This window comes from Clarias gariepinus, chromosome 19 (assembly GCF_024256425.1).
Source record: "Clarias gariepinus isolate MV-2021 ecotype Netherlands chromosome 19, CGAR_prim_01v2, whole genome shotgun sequence".
NCBI classification, from domain to species: domain Eukaryota; kingdom Metazoa; phylum Chordata; class Actinopteri; order Siluriformes; family Clariidae; genus Clarias; species Clarias gariepinus.
This window is the reverse complement of record NC_071118.1, coordinates 23,389,889-23,415,069: the sequence shown is the minus strand read 5'-3', so window position 1 is coordinate 23,415,069 and position 25,181 is coordinate 23,389,889. Positions and strand designations below refer to the sequence as shown.

Here is a 25,181-nt window from a genome sequence, read left to right as displayed (position 1 = left end):
ATAATATTTAAACGTAATATTCAAAATGAGACTTTATATTAGGTCAAAGCTAATCCGGATCTGGAACGTTTGGTAGTAAGCAAATTGCTTTTATTAAGCTTGTTTATAACTTACAAGCAACATACATTCACATTTAAGGCAGCCTCAGACAAAATTCCACTGTTTAATTGCAATCAGATGGCTAAACCAAAGCAACTCTAAGTCACTTTCATGTGTTTGCGTAACGTCTAAAAACGTGTGTAGAACGCCGGCCGTGCCACTTTCTCTACCTTTTAAAAGTGCTTGCGAGGTTGAGCTCCCGTGGCGTCTGCCGTTGCTAAGGAACCATAAGTAGCACGCGGCTTGATGCTGAGATAGTTGCTGGATATTAATGGATTTCTAGAACCGATAAAATCTCTTGGAGCAGCTTTACTACGAAATTCATTTGTCGACAAGAAAAGAAAAAAATATATGTGTTTGGGTCCTTCCCTTCCTTTAAGCACGAAGAATTCCTGGAGACTTTCACCAGGTACTCCAGGGGGACAGAAAGAATGAATGTAGATTCGTATATAAAGTGCATTTAAAATAACACAATTGAGCATGCAAAAGATGCAACATGGAATAAATGGCCTGTAAGACATGTAAAATACACAGCTGCTCAGTGTGAGCAGCCTAAACCTTGGCAAAAAGGTGTGGGCGCTAAACGGAGAACCTGACCTTCTCTTTACATACTGTATTTGTATCGTGCCATCCTCACCACATACTGTAGGGGTCACGATGTACACTGCCTTTTCATGCCTGCAGGACAGAACGTGAAATCCTATTAGGCGTTATCTAACTAGCTATTTTTTAAATAGATCGTCGTAACGTTATCCAGAAACTAAAATTGTATTAATAGGTATAGCATTTTTTTTTCTTTTTAAATTTAGTCCTGTCCAATTCTTTTTCCCCGATTTTCTCCCCAATCTAGTCGTGGCCAATTCCTCCCCGTCACTAGGAGGCTCCCACACACATCAAGGCTACTACAACCAATCAGTCGGGAGGACGAAAGCTATCCCGTGTTTCCTCCGAACCACGTGACGCGAGCCGACCGCATCTTTTCGAACTGCTCGCTCACGCACCGTTAGGGGCGGAGTAACACACTCGGAGGAAAGCGCTAGCCGCTCCTTCCGCGTGCGCAAGCTTACAGACGCTCCTGATTGGCTGTAGAGCCGTGATTAATGTGGGAGCACAAGTACCTCTCATCCCTCCCCCCTGAGAGAGCTCGGCCAATCAGCTCTCTCTGTGCCTCCGGCTGTGAGAGGAAAACAGCATCACTCGGCGTTCGAACCAGCGATCCCCGGATGATAGGGCGAGCGCTTTACCACTGCGCCACTCCGAGGCTCAGGGATTTTTTTTTCTAAGTATAAAACATACACTTTATTACATTGTATTACTGCATTATTAATTTGAGGTGGGCTGTTCACAAGCCGCTCTGCATCCAGTCCAGACTCGAAGAGTCCAAATTTCAGTTTATATACAATACAATACAATACAAAATTATTTATATAGCACATTTAAAAACAACCAGTGTTGACCAAAGTGCTTCACAAAAGCAAAAATAAAAAGACAATACACATACGAAGGCATTTAAATAATAATTTTGTAAATAATAAAGAAGTAAAATTTTAGTTAAGGAATATTGAACGCCTTAAAGAAAAGGTAAGTTTTCAAAGCAGATTTAAAAACTGACAATGTCTGAGCAGATTTAATATGAATCGGAAGGCTATTCCATAGCCTAGGACCGATTACCGAAAAAGCGTGATCACCTCTATTTTTAGGTCTAGTTCTAGACTATAGACTTCTTCTATATGGCCAATAAGGAAGCAGCTCTGGAAAACCCCAAAAGCAATTGGCCAGTACTGTTACATGAGAGGTTTGTATCAGAAAGACAACTAAAAAACTGAGCAACAAGACTGAAAAACAAAACTGAAAACCGAGGAGCAAAACTAAAAAAAGAAGGAGTGAAACTGAAAAACCGAGGAGCAAAACTGAAAAAACGGTGGAGGGAAATAGAAAAGCGAGCAGCGAAACAAACAAACAAAAAAGACAAGGAGCAAAATCAAACAACAGAGTGACAGAACAATGGAGGAGCAAAAGCGGAAAACTGAGCACCGAAATTGAAACACAGAAGAGCGAAATTGAAAAAAATTAGCAGAGAAATTGAAATAGTGAGTAGAGCAAAAAAAAAAAAAAAAACGAGGAGCAAAGTCGAATAGTAGAGAAGTGAAACCGAAAAACAGGAGTAAAACAAAAAATAAAATAAAATAAAAATAGGTGAGAAACTGAAAGAAACAGCTGACCAAAACTGAAAAACTAAGCAGTAAAACTGGTGAACATCTGAGAAAGTATAAATCCTAAAACAGATCATAAGATTTTGTACAAATCTCTGCACCACAGGCTGGCTTGAGTGCAAAGAGGGGATATTATATACTAATAAACACTCAAATTCAATAGGATATTTTAAAGGTTTTACTTTTCACTCAAGTTTCTTTGTTTTAAATTTTTTTTTTTATGAAAATTAGGGAAGAATGCAAAGTAGAGGCATTTCATTATACGGCACTGGAATATACAGTACATATACAGCGTATGTTTTTTCTAAATGTATTGTACAGATTTCGAAGTTTATTTGGTGTACATATTTTTGCAGGTTTTTGCCACGGCGGCTTCAGGAACGTTAAGCGTGAAGCATTGTAAAGAAACGCACAAACAATAAGTGTATTTCTGGTCCAGAATAAAATGCAAACAGAAATTTGACTGTGATATAATATCATGGATCACAGATATCATTAATACTGGTTTAGAGAGTATTTATGCATTACACAGTGCATCTTTAAAAAAAAAAAAAAAAAAAGAAAACTTTCTTCGCTGTTCCTCTTGATATGTGTCTCAGCCATGAGTGTGTGTGCGCACCGTCTCTGAATAAGAATGCTGTGTAATTTACTCAGGCAACATGCCTTTATTCCATTTTCACAGCACATTGCTTCTCCATTCAGTGCTTTGTTTTGAGATGAATCTCATCATTACATGGGGTCATGGAAATATGAAGGAATAGGTGTTTGCTGTGGAGCCAGACGTTTAGATTTAAACGATCACAAGCTCAGGCTGTGTGTTTTTATTAGCGCTGCTGGAATGAATCCATATAACGTCTGTAGACAGAGAGAGAGAGAGAGAGAAGAGGGGGGATGGTGAGAGCTGCGGATGTTTGTCTTATGATATTGTCTGAAAACCGTGAACAACACATCATCGCTCACACACCTGCGGGAACATTGAACTCTTTGAGCTTTCATCTAATTAGCATTGTGTCTGCCTTTCACGTGAGAGACACAAAGGCACAGAAACAATCGCTTATATGTACACAAGCGCGTGGATGAACTGTAGCTGAACAGGCACAAAAGAACTTGAATACATTAGCACTACAACAAATTGAATACGTTTTTGTGTACATTTGGTGGAATGTTACTAAGTAAAAAGCTTAATAGAGCTAATAAATAGACGGCATATTATTGTAGACATTTAATTAATATTAAGGAAATTAGTGCTAAAGGGGGCCATGAATTTCTTTAAGTGGCTGCAAACATTTTGAGAGCCCCTGGAATAGGGGACAGCTATTACCAAAGATCAAAGGCCTTTCTCCTAAAATACAAGCTTTGAATTGCAGAACAAACAGAATTGCACACATGTGAAAATACTCATTTGGGTTTGACTTCAAATGGACTTAAGTGTGTGTGACTGTGTGTGTTAAAGTCATTCACTTCAGGAGCAGGCTTTCACATCAGAAATACATGTTAGATATCAAACAACAGATCAAACAGACCTTCTTCTTGATCAATCAATCAATAAATCAAAGGAAGTAATAATAATAAAAAAAATTATTATAAAATTTCTTCAGTAGTACAAAATGATTAGTATTGAATGATTAATTTGGACTGCTGGTCAGAGACAAGTAAAAATAATCAAAAATTTACTATATAAAAAATACATAATTAAGCAGAACTTTAGTATGGACATTAATGAGTTCTGCTGGTTAAATAAATCTATATTGCAGAAATAATAGTTTATCTTAGTCCAAGGTTCAGAAGAAATTTGTCCTGTAGGTGAAGAGGCCACAATTGATCTAATAATCAAGCCAAGTGTACTAACCAAAAAATTCAAATTTTATTTGTCACATACACAGTCATACACAGTACGATATGCGGCGAAATGCTTATACGACCGCCAGTGACCTTAAAAAGAGAATTAAAGCTTATAATAAGAAATAAATATGAATAAAAGAAATACGATAGAAAATTTAATTTAACTCGGATGAAAATAGAAATAAAAATAGAAATATACTGTACATAAAAATAGAAATAAAAATAGAATATACTGTACAATAGAACATTTAAAAATAATAATTTGGTAAAAGAAAGAGGGTGTGCAAATATGCATAAAAAGTGTCTTGAGGTGACTTAAAGTGTCTTTGTGCAATGGTCCAGAATGTAAACATGAATATGTAAGTGTAGGTGTGTGTGAATGTGTCCATAGTGTCCATGGATGTTAGAAAGATTGTATTAGTTCTGCATGGTGTTGTGGTTGAGAGACCTTATCGCCTGCGGGAAGAAGCTCCTCCTCAGTCTCTCTGTGTTGGCCTTCAGGGAGCAGAATCGCTTCCCAGACCGCAGCAGAGAGAACAGTCCATTGTTGGGATGGCTGAGGTCCTTTACGATCTTCCTGGCCTTGGTCCAGCACCGTTTGCTGTAGAATGTGAGCAGGTCAGGGAGCTCGGTGCGGATGATGCGCTCAGTTGATTGCACCACCCTCTGTAGAGCTCGTCTGTCCTGCATGGTGCTGTTCTGTTATATACAACAGAGTTGGATATAATGTGTTACTGTGTAACATGTTACTGTAATCTTTTTACTTTTCCTGATAACGCAGTAATGTAACGCGTTGCACTTTAAATGCATGTAATTTGATTACAGTTACCAATCAAACTTTAGGTTACTAGAGTTACAAATGTGTTTAAAAATGAATTAAAATGTATTTAAAAATCAAGTTTTGCGCAGCAGCATCAGTTAACAAGCATGCGCTGTAATCAATCGTCGGAGAGTTTTGTAGTTTTACATTTGATGTTGTAACAAGTTATCTCTTTTGGCACGGGTGACACCACAGACACACGGACACAAGGTTTTACAGGAAAAGAGGTAACTTAAAAGTAATGTAATTAGTAATCTAATTACTTTTTACATGTAATAATCAGTAATTTAATTAAATTGCAATTTTTTATTAATTAGTAATTAGTAATTTGTAAAATGTAAAAAAAATAATTCAAGCAAAATTCAGGCCCACTTTCACCTCTAAAAATAATTTATGAAAGCATCAATGCCACCTGTCAGTTTGCCGCACACCCCCCCTCGAGGATTTTGAAAACCAGGGTACGCCGTTAATAAAGTGAAGCTCATAACAGAAAATCTCAAGAAAAATAAAATCAGCTGATTTTTAAGTTGACTCGAATAATTTTATAGAAATACAGTACATAATATGTATATGTACATGTAGATTTTTTAAATGTTTGTGCCATGGATGATACCCACAACCCCATGAATGCAGCCTATTTTCTGTTGATTTCACCTGGCGTGGTGGAAAAATGTGCAGTATTAATCTGTGCATGATCTGTGCATGATGTGCGGTTCTGTAAGAACAGAGTTTAATATATTATTTCCGACAGTGTCGACTGTGTCACTTTAAAAGCTGCATCTTCAGTGTTACTAAAAAAAACATATAGTAGCAGTCACCTGCAGAGACAGCATAGAAAATGTTCGTTAATGGACCAGTGGGGGAATAAACGAATTTCATTTTTGTCCAAACGTATTTTTTATAAGCTCCATGTCACCCAGTGTTACTAGAACATTTCTACTCTGTGCGCGTCTCTGCCGGAATGCCATTTCCTTGCTATTCCTAACCAGGTAGAACACCCCTGAAGCTTTCCTTTATTTTGGTGGAGATAAGAGTCCTTTCCTTTTTTAAGAATGATGATAAATTGCTCCCACTCCTACTCCTAAAATTAGGCCCAAAATTGCATCACTGTGAAGGACCACCCCTAGGGGGCGCTGGTCATTAGTTTGCATTTGTTGTGTAACGTCTGTTTTGTTAAGTTAAATGTAATCGTTAGTTTGTCCAGAGTTCTGTGTAAGTACTGTTCTGTGAGTTTCCAATGTCTGTGTTAAGCTAAAGGGCCTGTGTTAAAGCTCTTTGTTTGTTTAAGTTAGTTGTTTGGTTATTTTCTTAACTATTGATTGGTTTTGTTTAATAAAAAGACTCCTAGCGTTCATACCTCTGCGCCTGTGCCTGCCCCTTTAAGCCCACAGCAACAACACCACCACGCTCAACATGAGAATCACTCTGAGAATTATTGGCAACTTTTCTTTAGCAATTATTATTATTATTATTATTATTATTTTTAAGCAAGCGGGTGATGTAGAAAAAAATATGTATTCGTCTTTTCTAAGGGTTAGTTATTTAAACTAAATTCTATTGCTGGAGTGCAAATACTTTTTCTCTCATCCTTCATATTTAGGTTTTGGCTCAGGTAGGTTGCTGTGCAGTCAAGAAAAATGATCACTGATGTATTTAATCTGTTCTAGTAGATGAAACAAAATAAATCATTTTAATAAATTTTCTGACTAATGGGAGAAAATCTTACTTTTTTGCTTCTGTTATTTATTTATTCATTTATTGGATTTTCTTTCTTTTCAGTCTGCAACTGAATCGCTATGATAAAAGAAAACACACATTCATGTAATTCAATTTACAGTTAGTTATGAAATCCATCACACATGCTCTTGGTGACTGCTAGCTGAAAGCAGACTTATACTCACGCCTTGTATTAGTATAAGCCCTAATACTTTTGGCTATGGTTCTCCAGCTGAGCCTTGAGATGGAGTGATAATAGGAGGGGATAAATAGGGAAAAGGGTGAGGTGGTGGACAGCATGGACCCTGGCTAGGACGGATCTGGAAATGAAAAAGCAAACTCCTGATCCAGGACACTTGACATTTTGAGTGACGGCATTGGTGCAGCAGGAGGGGGCAAGTCTTTAACACACACACACGCACACGCACACACACACACACACACACACACGCACACACACACACGTACACACACACACGCACACGCACACGCACACACACACACACACACACACATAAGCAGGATGGATAGGAGCAGGAGGTACATACTATTTCACAGCCATGTATATTTATACAGATATTTATACAGACTTTATATGACATATCCAATTAGATTTTATAGATATTGTATATATTAAAAACAAACCTCTAAGCTTACATTTAAAACTTTAATTTCACAGCAAGTTAACCAATAAGAGGCAGAGCCAGAAATAGCACCTGTTTCATAATATCCTGAGGAAATGAGATGTTCAAATCTGTTCAACTGATTATTTTTACGGCACCAGTATATCTATCAGGGATCACGCTGAAGGCGATGATGATGATGATCCCTTCATTTCACTTATTCGGGATGGCTGTGATGGATGGATTTATTCCCATCCCCTCCATAAAGGTTATGACCATTGTTCTCCACAGTCCACGCTGGCATTTGTTTCAAGGCAGTATGTGTTCTCTTCTTTTATTTTCTGGCCTTGTTCCTGGAGGATAAACCAGGAGATGTATTGTTGTAAACTACTGGAGGTTTTACTGGTTAATGCCTTTCGTAGACTCTTAATGAGATGTAATAATGAGGACACACAGTGGGAGATCTCTAGGATCATTGGTGTTGGGATACACATTATCTCTTTAACTTTATATATCAAATGTCAAACTGTTTTGCCAACATCTGCTACATATTTGTGTTGGATATTTGCATCTATTTATTATATCCAGAACATAGTTGCTTATGACATTATAATAATAATTAAATGATTTTACTGTATAAAGGAGCAAGACGAAGGGAGGATAACCTGGGAAAAGGCTTATCATTGAAAAGCAATGAAAAGGAAACAACTGCAGTTCTCAAAATGTAACATAATGTTCATTGATTAGCCATAAGATCAACCAGGGCAACTAAACAACATTGACCACCATCACTCTGGTGACAGGGTCATTGGCACCCAAAGCTCACCCATGCCCATGAGGAACAAATCCAATCCGATCTCACAGAAATGCCAATGTAGTGCAAATTACTAAGTAAAGTCGATGCTGGCTATGGAGGCGTACCCTGGAACCAAAAGATCCAATGTCAATGTCCTGGTGCCGGCACACCCCAAAAGTGCCCTGAGGAGTCACGCTTAAAGGAGCTGGAGACACCACAATGGCCAAAGTGGAACCCAAAACCTAGGTGGTTGCAATCATAAAAATTGGTTTTACTGTTAATGATTTTAATGTTATGTCACTGGTTTAGTTTATGTAGTGTGTTAAAATAGGGAGGTAGTATTCTGAATCTAAAGGTGTATTTAGACTGGAGTATTCGCAGGATACAGCATAAAAGCTGATGCATGGGTCAAGAGTTTTGAAAAATTATTAGCAAAAAATCTATTAAAAGTTTAACTATTAATTTATACTTTGAACCAACTACACTTCTAACCTTTAAAGACATGTCTTTATTTTGCCATAATAATTTTTATGATTGCATTTCCAAATGGCATTCAAAGCTGTTAGCAGTCAGGTTAGTCCATGTGAAAGAGTGTCCGTGTGAGCAGGCAACACAGTCAGCAGGTCTTTGGGAGCGGGTCATTCGGTCAGAGTGTGGTGGCAGTCATTTCGCAGGAACAAATACAGTATGCACAGAAAAAAAAAAAAAATTATAGCACATGCTTGTGTGTTCAAGACACTCTGACTTTGCCCGCTATCATTACACTGTGCGTGCCTTATGAAAAGCATGCTTGCCAGATTTTTAACATTGAGCCATTGCTGGAATTAAGTTCCACAACTTTGTTAAATGGAGAGTGGGTTATACACAAAAGCACTTTTCATTGTGTGACTATAAAGCATTTTTATAGAAGAGGCTCATAATTCACAACGTTCAAATTACTTAAGTTGTTAAAAAAAGAGCCTTTTTAAGGTTTGATTTATTCTGCTGAGAGAAATTAGATTACACTAAAGCTTAGCTAGATGATAAAGTAATGTGCATACTTAATATACTGTAGTAGTGTATCTGTCACTATGCTTACAGTCCCAGGATTCAGTCGTGTTTCGTTTAAAGTCACTGGACACAGTATATGAATAGTTTAAGCATTGCATCCTGCTGAAGAGTATGTGTTTTGAAACTGTTTGACACGTAGCATGCAATTAAGGTATTGTTTTCTTTTTTCTTTTTTTTTCTTTTTTTTACATAAAATTAACCCACATTTGTTGCTGCACTCCTTTTTCAACCGAAACTAACACTCAAGCCTTTACCTCAACATTAACTCAGGCTAATAGAGCAGATTTCTTATCTGTCAATCACAGAGGAAAAAAAAAAATTTGGAAAAGTTTTCAAATGTCAGATGCCACTTATACAGTGAGGTCAATAAGTATTTGATCACCCTGTGATTTTCCAAGTTCTCTTACTTAGAAATCATGGAGGAGTCTACAATTTTCAGCATAGGTGCATTTCCACTGTGAGAGACAGAATCTAAAAATAAAAATCTGGAAATCACATTGTATGATTTTTTTAACAATTTATTTGTGAATGACTGTGTCAATAAAGTATTTGATCACTTGCTTATCAGCCAGATTTCTGACCCTCAAAGACCTGTTATTTTGCTTTTAAATAGTCTATATGCTTCTTACGGAGCCACTCCTTGGTTGTGTGCTTTGGGTCATTGTCATGTTGGAAGACCCAGCCACGACCCACCTTTAATGCTCTGACTGAGAGAAGGAGGTTTTTGCCCAATATGTCACAATACATGGCCCCGTTCATCCTCTCCTTAATACAGTGCAGTCGTCCTGTCCCTTGTGCAAAAAAACACCCCCAGAGCATGATGCTTCCAGCCCCATGCTTCACTGTAGGGATGATACTCATCATTTTTCTTCCTCCAAACACGGCGAATGGAGTTAAGACCAAAAAGTTCTACTTTGGTATCATCTGACCACAGGACTTTCTCCCATGACTCTTCAGGATTATCCAGATGGTCCCTGGCAAACTTCAGACGGGCCTGGACATGGGCTGACTTAAGCAGGGGAACCTTCTGTGCGATGCAAGATTTTAAACCATGACGTCTTAGTGTATTACTGATAGTAGCCTTGGAAACAATGGTCCCAGCTCTCTTCACGGCATTGACCAGCTCCTCCCGTGTAGTTCTGGGCTGATTATTCACCATTCTTAGCATCATTGATACCCCATGTATCTACTTAGACTTTGGCTGATTGTGGGGTACACAGGTGTCTTTATGACAGCTAACGACCTCAAACAGGTGCTACTAATTTAGAATCATGAGCAGAGTGTAGCTGGACTATTTAAAAGCAAAATAGCAGGTCTTTGATGGTCAGAAATCTGGCTGATAGGCAAGTAATCAAATACTTACAGTATTTGACACAGTAATTCACAAATAAATTGTTAAAAAATCATACAATGTGATTTCTGTCTCTCACAGTGGAAATGGATCTATAATGAAAATTGTAGACTCCTCCATGATTTCTAAGTAAGAGAACTTGCAAAATCACAGGGAGATCAAATACTTATTGACCTCACTGTATATTTCATGTACCATAGTATAATGTTATACTACTGTATATATTGTAAGATCCTTGGCTTGGGGCACAGACACATAGACACGAGGCAAGGACTTAGGGGAAAAGGGTATTTTATAGAGAGAGAAAAAAAGGGAAAGAAAGGATGTGCACATGCAGGTTCAGGGGCAGTGCCCAGGCTGGTGAGAAAAAGCAGCTGCAGCTACCGCAAGTCTCCCAAAAGTCACCTGACATTCCTACCCAGGCATTTGTTGAACACCAACCTGAAATATGTGCCACATGGGTCATATTTTTCTTGTGTACAGCTATCAGAAAGAAGTATCCAACTTATGTCTTTAGTAGAAGCACATTTCTTTAGGGTTCCCAAACTGGAGATTGCATAGTTTATCTATGCTGTTAATTGCAATTTATGTAGCATAACAGGAAAAGCCATGAAGAACTAAGATAGACTAAGGGTCATAGTCAGAGTAGACTAATTTAGTCCCAAAATGATGTAAATATTTACACTGGGAAAGTATTCAGTGTTGGCATACACAAAGTGCTTTTTTGTATGCATTATTTATCTTATCTGTGTACTCCACACCTCTGAGGTTAGATTCGATTTTTCAGACATGCATAGGAATAGAAAATGCATTTAATATTATATTTTTTTTATTATATTTTTATTTGATTTGATTAATAACCACACAACAAAGCCGGTTCAATATACAGTTAACACACAGAAAACATTTAAACACATTAATCATGGTTTCTTCCTATTGCCATGTCAGGGAGTTTTTCTTTGCCACTTGCTCATCAGGGACTATCTGATCATTTTAATTTATACATATTACTTTACACTTTTCGATCGCATTTCCCTAATTTTTTGTTGTTTCTGTAAATCTGCTTTGCCACAATGCCCATTCTTAAAAGTGCTTAATCAATAAAACTGTATTGAATTTAATTTGTCAGTATATTGTTAGTTTAAAAGTGTGACCACGGAAAGGCGAAAGGAAAGACAGTCCAGTAAAAGAACAATATGGGAAGGAGAAAATTGGAAGAAAAAAAAGGACGTAAGTCAAGACTAGGGTCTTGATTGTTCCACAAAGGGCCCATATCTGCCAAAATTATTCAGATTTGTTCTGTAAATCATGTGTAAGTTTTTCCCAAAAGAATAAGATTAGCAACTTGTGCCAAATACATCTTCAGAGTTGGTACCTGAGATGATTATAAGTTAACATTTATTTTCCTGATCAGTGATGAAATTTAATAAACAGTGTGAATCATAAGGAAGATCTAGTGATGTTTTACAGTTTAACAAATAGTCAGCCCAAAAGAATTATACACACTTACACAAGGACAGGAAAATGGTATCATATAAATATATAAATATACAATAAATAGCAATAAATGAAGAAGCAATAAATGAACATATTAAAATATGTGTGTATAAAATCTGTATATAGTTGGAGACAAAGTGAATTTTCTAGCCAGGATCTTCTGAACAACTTCATGCACCTCATACCAACAAGGTTTAATTTTTCTTAAAGGTTTAATTCTCTTACACTCACAAAATAGATGTAATAGTTTTTTAAACATAAAACACTTTAAGGGCTGTAATAAGCAAAGGAGAGTTTTTATAATTACAACAGCAGGTCAAAAGCAAGTAGGTGAAATAATCAAACTAAAGCAAGGATAAGTCTTGAGTATAAACTTTTTTTTTTTTTTTTTTTTTAGAAATGCAAATCATATTGTATTCATGTGAGATCAAAAAGCAGCAAAAATTCAGTCACAAGCATGCAAAGCTCCAAGCATAAGACGTATCAGAATAAATGAAGCGGATCAAAAGTGTGAGGGGGAACTAAAACAGTAGACGTGTGACAAAATCTGGGAGCACCTCAGGTTGTAGGAGTGCACACACCTAATTGTGAGTCTAAGAGAGAGGGGGAGAGAGCAGAGTATTAAGTATGCGCTCATGCCACAGTTGTTGAAAATGTGTTCATAGTGCTCAGAGGGCAAGCAGAAGCCGCAGCAGGCCTCGTTATGACAGCGTAACTAAAAGGAAGAGGCAAAAATTAACACTGCGGTGAGGAGACCCTGAGACATCAAGTTTTGATTTAGAAAGCAAAAGAACAGGACTGTTTATTTCTCTAGGAAATACTTTTATGCACTCAGTATACACCAATCAGCCAAGCCATTAAACTATAAACTACCTGCCTAGTGTTGTGTAGAACTGTTCCGACGTGCCACGGCATGGACTCCGCTATGGTTATATGGCTCCAAGATGTTAGCAGCAGATCTTTAAAGTGCTGTATGTTGCAAAGTGGGGCTTTCATGGATCAGACTTGTTTAGTCATTGCTGGCAAAGGTGCTTTACACTCCAAGCATCTGTTTTTTTATTTTTATTTTGTCATTGTAGATTATTTTGTAGAGAACGACGAAGGTAAAATAACGGATTTAAATACACTTTGATTCAAATCAAAGAATGAATGTGAAACAACAGTGGGGAAAACTTGAAAGGATCTGAAAACTTTCATTCGCACTGTATATATCCAGCAGGTAATCTTTGCGTGTGTATGTGTGTGTAAGAATTATTTATATATTCAGTCTTGTCTGATGCATCACACCGCACACTCATAATCCTCTGTCTTTTTTATTACCTACCACCGCATCATTTTCATCCACAACCTGGTTTCGTTACACCTTCTCTCCCTGCGTCCCTTCACCTGACCCCTTCTTTCGCTGTCACGCTGCTCAGGTTGGCGACCAGATCCTGGAGGTGAATGGGCGGAGCTTCCTGAGCATTCCTCACGACGAGGCGGTGCGCGTGCTCAAGTCTTCACGTCACCTCATGATGACCGTGAAGGACGTGGGACGACTGCCGCACGCCCGCACGGTGGTGGGAGAGACCAAGTGGATTGCCAGCTCCCAGATCACAGAGAGCTCAGCCAGCAGCAGTGTAGCAAGGTGAGATAAAAACGAAGCGTTTTAAATGTCTTATAGATTTTTTATGCTCTGGTACTTATGTAATGGAGGGCTTCTGAGCGTCTGTATTTGTGTGATCTGTTAGCCTCGTTTAGGCACAAAATAATAGACTTTATAAATCATTACTGTGGCAGTACCACCAGTGTAACAAGGCAGTGTTATGTATATATGAACATTACTGTGTCAACGGTTTGTATTTGTATCGCATGTCTATAAAACTGCCCACGGCTTAACGCTAAGCCATTTTAAGTGTTACACAAAACAGCAGTTTTGGGCTCTTGGATCTCATCTTGAATTAACAATTTTACAGGTGGTAAATGCTTGTTAGGATCCCCCATAGGAATGTTTCTAGTCACTGCGTTCTGCTTTCTTAAATAGGTGTTCGGAAGCATTTCATTTAAAGCTACAGACACTGAAACAACAAGCTTGGAAAAGGAGTGAAACTGGAATAAAATGCAGTTGTATTTCAGCTAGAAAATTAACAGACACATTTTGTACATCTCTAAATCTTTAGTATTCAAAAAGGGGCGTAATATGTGACCTTTACTCAAACTCAAACTACTTCCACTGTAAAAGTAGCAATCTCTTTATCCCAAGTCAATGGAGGTTACTAGAATTTAAAGAACATGGTCATCCTAAAAAAAAAAAAAAACGTTAGGCAAGCTGCGTATTAAAGTATTAAAGAATGATGAGGTCTAGTACAGTGTACAGTATGTTAGCACTTTAGGCTTTCCAGTACGTAAGTCACAACACTCATGGACAATGGGTGAGAGGTGGATTGAAATGTTATAGTGTACCGAAGCTTCCGAATAAGAGTAGCACACACCTGTGCTCATTCTGTTGACATTTCTGTTGACTGGTTTCATCATTTAAAAATAAAAAACTAAGGCACATATTCAGGAAATGCAACGATTTTTTTTTTCTGCAAGAAGAAAGTACCATATTGAGAAACAATCGTATTCCATGACATTTGAAATTTGCATATCAATTCTGTGTTAAACAACACAGCACAATATCTTTACAGCCATAACATTGTCACCAAGCAGCAAAGAAACCTGAGTGAAACCAGACAAGTGGGATTATGTATAATTGAATTTTCACAGTTGTGAAAATAATAGTCAAATATAAAGTAAACTAGTAATAAGAAATATAATGTATACACTATATGGAGAATATTTTGGTTACAACTGACCATTATATCCGTATGTGTTTTTTTTGGTTTATTTTACCACTTTATTTGGTACCCCTGTTTAATTGCCTGTTAACGTTACCTTGAAAAAACGTTTCCTGGACTGAAGATTTTCTCGGTACACTTTGGACCCCTTAGAACCAAAATGTTGGTACCAACCAGTGTTTAAGAGCCACAGCCTACCTCAATATTATTGCTGACCACATGACCATGTCAAAAAACTAAAATCATCTCAAACTGGTTTATTAAACATAATGAGTTCATGAGTAGATGTGCAGTACGTGCTTGATGATATCATGTTAATATGGACCAAAATTTCTAAGGAATGTTTTCAGCACCTTGTCATCTCCTATACCGCTTTATTCTATACCTCGCAGGAGGCTTAGGGCACCAGGCGGGGTACCCCCAGGACAGGATGCCAATCCATCGCAGGGCACACACATACATTCACACAGTACGGGTAATTTGGGAATGCCAATTAGCCTAATCTGCATGGGAGTAAACCGGAGTACCCAGAGGAAACCCACCAAGCACGGGGAGAACATGCAAACTCTATGCACACAAAGACAGGAAACGAGCCTGGCTGGGAATCTAACCCGGACCCTGGAGGTGCAAGACGGCAGTGCTAACCACTACACCACCGTGTCACCCTTGTTGAATCTATGCCATGAAAAATGTATGGCAGTTCTAAAGGCCAAATTGGGTCCAACCCAGAACTAGCATTGTGTACCTAATAAAGTGGCTGGTGAGTGTATATCATCGGTTTTGTCCTTGCAACAGTTTTGAGAGTTTGTGTTGTTTTCGGTCATGTCGGGCCCTAACTAAACAGCCGGTGGGTGTTCAGGCGGTGTGTTTTTGCTTAATAAATTGCCAGTTCTATCCTTAGACATGCTGATTTAATTTGAGTCCTGAAGCTGTTCTAAGGTTGAGTTTAAATCCCCATTTTAAGACCAGGCCTAGTGATAGCTATTACTCTTTCTAATTTTCTATCTTGCCGAATCTTTACAAGACCTCAGCAAGCCCTATGGCAGAAAATCCTGCAGACTGCTCCATGTGTCACAGCTGTATGCTTTATTGAAGCATGAAGTTAAGCATCGAACCCAGATCAATGCTTTTATTCCTCTGGCATCTTGCAGGTTTTATTTTTAACGATGTAGTGGCTTATGTTTAGAGAGCATGCTTTTGTACAGAGGTTTTTATATACATGTGTATGTACAGAGGTGGTGCACAAATTGCCCTTTGTGTCCAGTGCAAACACGTTTCCTGTCAGCTGTAATGGAATGTGACTGATGGAAGTTTAACTGTACTTGCATGCCAAAGAAAAGTGCAAGGTGGCATTTTATAAAAGGCAGTTTGTTAGCTTGTTCCCCGGCTCTGTTGGAGTGAGGTACACCTACACACACTAGGCCACAGTCCCAGAGGACTAGTCGCATTTGTACTGCTACAGTTCCATCAGCGCTAGCGAGTAAGGCTCATTATAATGCTGGAAAAGCAGTGTAGCATTCTCTCGTTTGCCAACACACTGCAAACTCAGTTATTGTCTTTTCACAACTAAACGAGATCTACAGCGGCATGCGTTTCAGAGAACTAATTCGCAGAAACGTCTAGTCATCACTGTCAACGCAGTGTATAAACCGTAGCAAAAGCTCCACCATGCAAGATGCGATCTGAAGTTCACCTTTCACTCTACCGTGTGAATACAAAACAACTGCAAACATAACTATGGTGGATGACAAAAGGATTTTTTTTCCTGGTGAAGAGAAACCTCTTTTTATAGTTGGCCCGGTCCAGAACACCCTCTAGGAAGTAGGAGTATTTGTGTCAAAGTCAACAATCAAGAGACTACTTCAGCAGAGTAAATACAAAGCGTGATGGAAAAGATTGCTGGTAAGCCTCTAAAACAGGACAACCAGATTAGAGTGTGCAAGAAAGATAAAAAAAAAAAGCATATACAGTTCTGAGGCAACATTCTATAGACATACAGTATGAGAGCAGGAAAGAACATGGAAAAGATAAGGCGCTCTTATGATATACAGTAATGGATGGGTGTCTACCAGTGGAATTGGGTCTGTTGTATTTATTTAGATCAACTCTGAAGTGTACAGGGCTATATTATGGATGGACACCCCGGATTTATTAATTTTTTTTTCCAAAGGGCAAGGAAGAGAACTGTTTAGCATTGGCCAAGTCAATCATCTGACCTCAATCAAACTGGACTTGCACTTCCCTTTGGCAAAATGCCACAAGAAAAATAGGGAGCTCAAGAAAACTACAGTAAGGGTCAACACAAAAAAAAAACAAGATAAGAAAATGTTCCCATTGTGATAGATATCTAAGTGACTAAAAGCCCAACACAGGAATTATATAAGTATGCAATAATGTTTAATAGCCCTAATAAAAGATAGATTAAGCCCAGTGTTTCTAACAATGAATTAAGATGATATGCATTAGGATCTGTAGTAAAATATTATCCTGGAAAGAATTCATAAAGTTGGTTATGCAAAAAAAATTATGCATAAAGAATACTTTATTCACGTTATAATGCCCAGAAAATAAACTGAATTATAGGTTGCCCGGCGTTCCATCATGTGTAAATGCAGTGTGTAGCAATATAATTGCAGTATCCTTTTTTTTTTGTTATTGTTGTGCAGCACTAGCATGCCTTTCTTCAATCATTACCGTTTCTCTTCACTGTCAAAAGATGAAACCTGGGTCTGTATAATCATAATTAAGGTTCTGTCCCTACTTTTGCTTAGTCACTTTTTTTTTTTTTTATTTCAAAGTGCTTTCTTTGCTCCAGTGCTGATTTCCCGTTATTTCTTTCTTTCTCGTAGTCTGTCTATGGACCAGGGGGCCTCAGCCTCAGGAAAGGTGAGTGCTGTGTTTCTCTATCTGAGTGCAATGTTCTCTTGTGTTCCTCTTGTTAATACACCAATTTTCACAGCAGTGCCACCAAACACGGCAATGTTTTCCGCTTGCAATCGCCTGCCGCAATTAGCACTGTAGAGCTATTTTGAGTATCTGTACTTCCGACTGTTTATAGCACAATGTAGGGTCGCTATAAAAACCGACTCCCAAACATCGCATGTGTATATTAGAGTAGAAAGAGCTTTAATTTAAGTTTTTGCTTTAAGTCATAAAATGGCCATCTGCTGTTGTGCTTCTGTAATATTGATATTACATCGGTGCAAATGAAGTCGCAGTAAAGTATATTGGGTGTTTGGGCTGCATAATGGATTAGATTCAGTCTGTTTGCAGTGCTTTAATGACTAAAACAATGCCAGTATGATAATGTTTTTGGCAAAATAATTAAAATGGGAATAGAGTCACTGTGACAGGTTGCTGGTGTATTATACAGAGAAATATTTCAACATTGTAAAGTCAGAATCTGCACAATAGGAAATTTACCTGCTATAATGAAATATAGCTTTTAGTTGTCGTTCCATCGAGTAGTAGGTTTGTGCAATTAAGCACATATAATCTTTTTATAGTACAGTATGCAATCTAGTTATAAAACGCAAAGATATAAGCTTAGGATATATTCTGTTAATACCACAATAGGGAATAGAGACTGGGGTGGGGGGGAATACAAAATTGTTTCTTTTCTCTTTTTTTAAAATTTTTTTTAAATAAATTTTAGTTTACATTACACTTGTACAGGTTGTGCACCCTAAACTATTCACACATTTGCTGACAGCACAGAATCCAGTGGGGTAGAGCAAATTATTTGATAAATTTATTTGCAACAAACTTTTTTAATTTTATGATTTGAGTTATTTATAAAATCGTGATATAAATTGAATCAGCAGCAAGGTATCGTGATAATATCGTATCAGGGGGTCCCTGGTGATTCCCATCCCTATTACAAAATGTACAGCGCTGCAGCATGCTTACAGGCAATAAAATATTAGTTGATTGGTTTAGTTTAGAGTTCAGGAGAAGCTGGCCATGAGGCTGCTGGTTCTGTTGCCAATGTTCCTCTGTCTCTTCTTGATATAAAAGTGATGTTTATTGGTTGGTAGCTGGGCTACTAATGATCTTTTGGGTGGTTTTCACTACCTTCTGTAGTGATTTTCTTTGATACACATTCACTTTCTTCAGTCTCTTCTGGAAGTAAAGATGCTGTTGGCACCTACTTGATCAGAATTTAAATATTCTCCTGTCAGGACAGGACAGATCATCAGAGATGTGGTCATGCAGGAACTTGAAGCTGGTGACATGCTCTACTTCCGTCCCTTTGATGTAGATTGGAGAGAGTTTGCTGCTTTTTGATTTAAACTTTTTAGTCTTCGCTATTGAGGGTGAGGTTGTTAAAGGAATACTACCACACCAACCACCATCGCATGGTCAAAATTCACAGAGGTCATATACTTTGCCTTCTTTTGCAGTTTGATGTGAACATTACCTGAAGGTTTTGTTCTGTATCTGCATGATTTTATGCATTCCACATGACTGCCTGATTGGAATTGCATGAATGAGCAGGTGTACAGGTGTACTACACCTGTACACTATTACTACAGTACAATATGTGTGTACTATACAGCTCTGGAAAAAAATAAGAGACCACTGCAAAATAATCAGTTTTTTTTTTACAGCTGCATGTATTGGTGAGATGAACAGTTTTGTTTATTTTTTTGTGAACTGGTGACAATATTTCTCCTACTTTAAAAATAAATAACTAGTTATTTAGAGTGTATATTTAAAGGAAATGACCTCATCACTACACATGAAAAACCCCAAGATCATGCAGTATCATACAGAGCTTTAATAACTCAAATAAAACAAAATGCTAATCATTTGTAATCAAATTTCGTTAATGCTTTGGCTAAATAACATTTAGAAATCAGTATTTGGTGGAATAACCCACGATTTGCAGTTACAGCTTTCATGCATTTTGTCATGCTCTCCACCAGTTTATTTACATTGCTGTTGGGTAAATTTATACTATTCAGCTCTGGTTTGTTTGATGGTTTGTGACCATCAATCTTCCTTTTGATGAGAATGTTTCTTAATTCATGGCTTACTATTATATACAGGTATATAAAAATTTCGCCCGGTATAAATGATTTTATATCATAGAGACTTTTTTCTCTATTACACTATTACCGGGACGTCACGCAAAATCTATAGGATTTATTGCAGAACTGCGAACAAATCATATCCGTGCAAATATTTCATATAACCACACTGTCGCTCATGCAGTATTGATTAAACATCCCTTTCGATTTCACTTGCGTAAGGTTTTGTAATATTTTGGAACTGTCCCATGCTCATTAAACCACCCCCTTACTGTGCTTCTTTATTTCTTATATGGTAACACTTCCTGTAGCCCGTGTCCAGACGAATATACAATGCATACCAAAAGCTTGTGGCTGCTGGAACACTTTTGGCTAAATGAAAAGTCTTCTTTTTTTTTTCAATTTATTTTAAAACTTAAGAATTTGGGCACTCTGGTTGGAAAGAAAAGGCCTAGTCCTAACATGTTCCAGCATGACAATGCCCCTGTGCACAAAGCAAGGTCATTTGCAAATGGAATTAATTAGTGAAAAAGCCAAATCTTTATTACTTTAATTAGTAACTTTAGGCATGTTATATATTTATAAGTGCTCTATGGGGGTCTTTAATCCATAGGGTTAATGACTTCACTCTAAAAATGTGCTTGCCTTTGATATAGCAGTCATACAGGGTCCCATGAGGCTCTGAGACAGCAGTTAAGTTTTACAAAGCTCTAGCTCCATTTATTTAATTGCTCTTTTATGTCATTTTCATTGGAATCTCATGATTCATATAATTATTTAATGACAAAAATAAAGTACATAATATTTAATATTTCTACTTTAGTACATGTATATATTTATGAGGTTATATAATGTATTATAGTTATGAGAGAGTTACATTAAGATTACTGCTGAATTTAGAATAGTCGGCAGCAATGATTTGTTTTGAGGAACCCAATATGGTACCAGGTTCAACCCCTGACTTAAAATGTCCCGACTCAGCTCCTGCAAGAATACCTCCATGTTTTATATACACACGCAGTATTCAAAGCACTGATGCTATTTTGTTCGAACAGAAAATGAGCAAACGTCCACTTTTATTTCTCCAATTTTTTTCCCTATTACTAAGAAGTACCCCAGTGTGATAGACAGCCTTCAAATAAGTAAGAACCTTTTGTAGGGGGGGAAAAAGAAGCGTCTGTTCTTTAAAAAAAATGTTTGAGGCTTTTAGTGAGAAAAGAAAAGAAAATGGTAGGAAATAATACTGAGAAGAAGACAAATGGATGGAAAAGGGAGCAGTCCGGACAAGGTAATGCAACACAAGGTGACAAGGTTCTATGCATCAGCAAGAGATTTCTTTAGAAAATCGGCACTTGTTGATAAAACAGCTTGCGAGCAGTGATGCTTGAATGTAATAAATGAAAAAACAGGGCAACGTAAAAAAAAAAAAAAGATGTGTTGAAGCATCTATACTAAACTGGATAAACAGTGGTGTGTGTAGTTCCTGCGCAACTCGGTTTTAACTTTTATTTTATATTACATGTATTGCAATTTTTGTTGCAGTGTATATGAATACAGTTTGGTGTATAAACTTTGATGTATGACTTTAAGATCAACTCTTAATGTAAATCATTTCAAATTTATCCACTTGGATTTCATACCATAATTTCAGTGACTGATTTCGCTGATAAACACTGCTCCCTTTAGAAGTGTACAAACTGTTTAATTTTCCATGGGCATATATTAAGGGTTTCTGTTTTGAAATTGCTTCAGTAAGATATGCAGATATGCTTACTGGTACATTTTGATTAATTACAGGTCACTGCTCAAATGTGAGCTGCTGTGGGGAAAACACAGATAATTGGCGTAATCTTTAAAAAGAAGAAGTCCCTTATGTCCTTTCTTTACGAAAGCCCTTGTCAGACATTTTGTCTCTCCTCCCCAGTACATGTAATGAATTTAATTCAGCAGAGAATTTTGATTAATTTGATAAAAGACTCTTTGCACAATTTTGTCCCCTCTTACGACTTTAAAGCAGGAAATAAAATGATCTGATATACGAGTTCTGTGATGTCTTAAGGCAACATCGTTCAAGTGACTGGATTGGTTAAAAAAGAATTTGGCAGAAATTGTGGCAACCATACAACCATACATAATGAATAGAAAAACAGAAAATTATACAGAGTGGTTTTGTAAATTATTATAGCTCCTCTGTCAGTTCAACCTAGTCTGGCCATTCTCTGTTGAGCATTTTGCGTAAACTCTGGAGACTTTTGCATGTGAAAATCCCAATAGTGTTAGAAATGCTCAAAGGTTGTGTGGCACAAATAATCTTTATGGAACACATGTAAGCTACTGTGATTGTTTTTTCTTTTGCCATTCTGATATGATGTGATCATTACCTAAATCCTGCGGCCTTTTAGATAACTGCATGAATGAGCAGATGTGCAGGTGTTCCTTATAAACTGTTCATTGGGTTTGTGTCAGTTAAATTGCCACAGTTGAGCATCCAGCAATTTAGGCAATATTGCATGAGATTGAAAGTGCTGTTGTACTGAATATCAGCACGGCTGCAATACAGTCATAGGCATGCTGATATCCAACACAGGGGCGATATTGATTTTATACAACACTTCTATAGACACCATTTATTATTACCAGATTATGATTTGTTTGTGTATTTAACCAGTTATTTTGCTTGGCCGACACATATCCTTTCGTGACTGGAGGAACTATTAACCACGACTGGTGAAGCTGGCGACCGTCAATTAGAGACCAACAGTTTTGTGTAATTAACAGGGGTGAAAGTAAGTTTAAATTGTTACTGGTGCTATGTAGCCAAAAGGTCAGGAGAATAAACCATAGAGGTGGTTTACAGTCCCCTACTGTAACTCTTATTCCACTTGAGAATAACCGCTGTGTTAACTTTTGCTTCTGGGGTACCAAATAATGTTAAATGGAAAGCTAGTGCACTAACATGTTCAATCCCTTGTCCCACCATCTACAGTAAGTAGTGCCCTTGATCAGGGGTTAGAGATACAACTTTGTATTCATGAGTAAAAGAACCTGAAGGGTTCAGGTGCAATCCAGAACAAGTTACAGTTATTATGGTGACAATGTGTCCTTAAAACTAATTTTTAAGTCACTTATCAGCAGAAAGTGTTAGATTGAATGGGTTTACACAGGACGCTGCTGTCTATCAGCACAGCTGGACAGTTAATCCTAACTAATTCAACTTCTTTTAATCATTTTTCTACATTGATAAAATCACCCAGATTTTAACATCCATTCAGACAAAGTCATGCCACACTCATGGTTGCTCAAGTTTCTAACAGGATTCAGAATTCCGATCAGAGATTGAGACAGCAGACACACAACAGCTTCACACACACACAGCCGGTGTATCTCATTTCACACACCTCTTAGAGTTGTAATGTTACCTCTCTGATTTATTTTCTTATATTTTCTTAGCGCCCACATTACTATACTCTAATATGATGTTTGTAGTGCTTGTAATTATGTACACAAACTTACAAGCTCCAACAGCATGGTCCCCAGCGGTCCAGTGGTTAGCACGTGTTGGTCCTGCTGAAGTAATCAGAGTTCACGTCCTGCTCAGGCCATGGGTTCTTTCCTTTACAGATGGAACAAATCCCACTTGGCTGCAAATATACAAATCTCTTTCATGTTCTATATTATTCTGCTTTCTCCAGCTTCTTCCCTTGACTTTGATCTCAAATCCTTAAATAAATCTTAATCATAAATCGACTTCCTCTTGCCAGTTTCTCCACGCAAAGCCAAATTACTCTGTGGGATTGTTTTGCTGAGTAAGACACTGATCATTATAAATGGCACTATGCATTGCATGTTTTGGTAGAGACTCAACTAGACTGAGGCTCCTTTGCCAACCTACTACAGCCGTATCCTTCACTATACAAAAGTTTCATACACTATATATCGATTTGTAGAAAATTTCATCCTCTTGCACTGCTTTGAAGGTAGTCACTTACATTACACATGGAACTTTGTGCAGGAAAATTTGATTTTTATAGATTCACCTTCTTGTGCTCATTTTACAGTTTTAGTTGGTAAAATAGAGGTTTGGGAAGTGAAGGGAAATGGGATATATATATATATATATATATATATATATATATATATATATATATATATATATATATAAACTCCTTGAATAATAGGTCCAAATACATTTAAACTTTTAACGTGTACTCTTCCTAGCTTTATTTTTCTGGCATACAGGAGAGATATAGTACAGTGTTTTTAGTCAATGCTTATCTAAAGGACTGAATTTAATATGTGTTTATTTATGAACCAATCATATTATTTCATGGGCCATGTTCAGGTCTATACTCTAAAAGGTTACTCTTATTCTCAGTGAAAAAAAATACACTTTAAAAATCTTCGATAATACATTGCAAATATACTAACAAAAAGGTGTATCATCAGTTAATATTCCACAAATATATTATACAGTCGGAAAATATACTTTAAGTGAAAGGTTGGTCTAAATTCCAAAGCACACTTATTTAAACTTTGTTTTTCAATTTATTTTTTGGTATTTTTATTTTAAAAAAATGCTTGAAATAATCATTGTACAAGTGTACAGAAAGTATACATTAGAATAAAAATTTTAATATACAGTGTATATTGACTTATTTATGCTTATGTACTTATTTAAGTACTTATTTATACTTATATTTAGTGCACTACTCTGCTCTCAAACTCGTTTTTGCGCGCTGAAAATCACTTTTGCACGTTCAAGATAATGTATGTGTTTGCGCACTCACTATCATAAAGCTACACTTGCACGAACTACAGCAGCGTTAAAACTCTGCAGTCTGCAACTATTCCAGCCAACCAGAGACTAGAATCAGCGCAACACCAGCCAAACTAGGAGCAGAGAACTGGGGAGCCAATCAGAAAACAGACAGACCGATTGTGCCTGCCTTCAGTTTCTGATTGGCTCCCCAGTTCTCTGCTTCTAGTTTGAATTCACGACTGGAAGCTGTATCAATTTATTATTTTATTTTCATCGGCAGAGGGTAAATTTTATGGTTCTTGTTAGGTAGTTTAAGATTAAGTACATAGTTTAAACTGTAGAATGTATTGTCTAATGTGTTATTGCTAAATCTTATGTACTGTACTTTGCTTCTGGTTTAATGCTTCGTAGCTCTCGGCCTGTTTTTTTAAAGTCTCTGTGTAACAGCTAGAATCAACACACCAGGTTTGAACTAATACTGTACCCGTATATTCCAATACTAATGTCTATCTTGGTTTAGACAACAGTTTAAATTTTAGTTAGTGTGTTTGTAAGACAACCTG

General features: G+C 37.2%; 1 protein-coding gene across 1 annotated transcript in view; it reads left to right on the top strand.

Annotated features, from left to right (window-relative positions):
• The window catches only part of whrna (whirlin a), a 138,635-nt gene that overhangs the window by 75,444 nt on the left and 38,010 nt on the right, over nucleotides 1–25,181 (top strand). Inside the window, exons 4-5 of the mRNA XM_053479239.1 lie at nucleotides 13,426–13,634; nucleotides 17,676–17,712. Coding sequence (XP_053335214.1) covers nucleotides 13,426–13,634; nucleotides 17,676–17,712 — 246 coding nt within the window. The remainder of the gene's footprint in view (nucleotides 1–13,425; nucleotides 13,635–17,675; nucleotides 17,713–25,181) is intronic.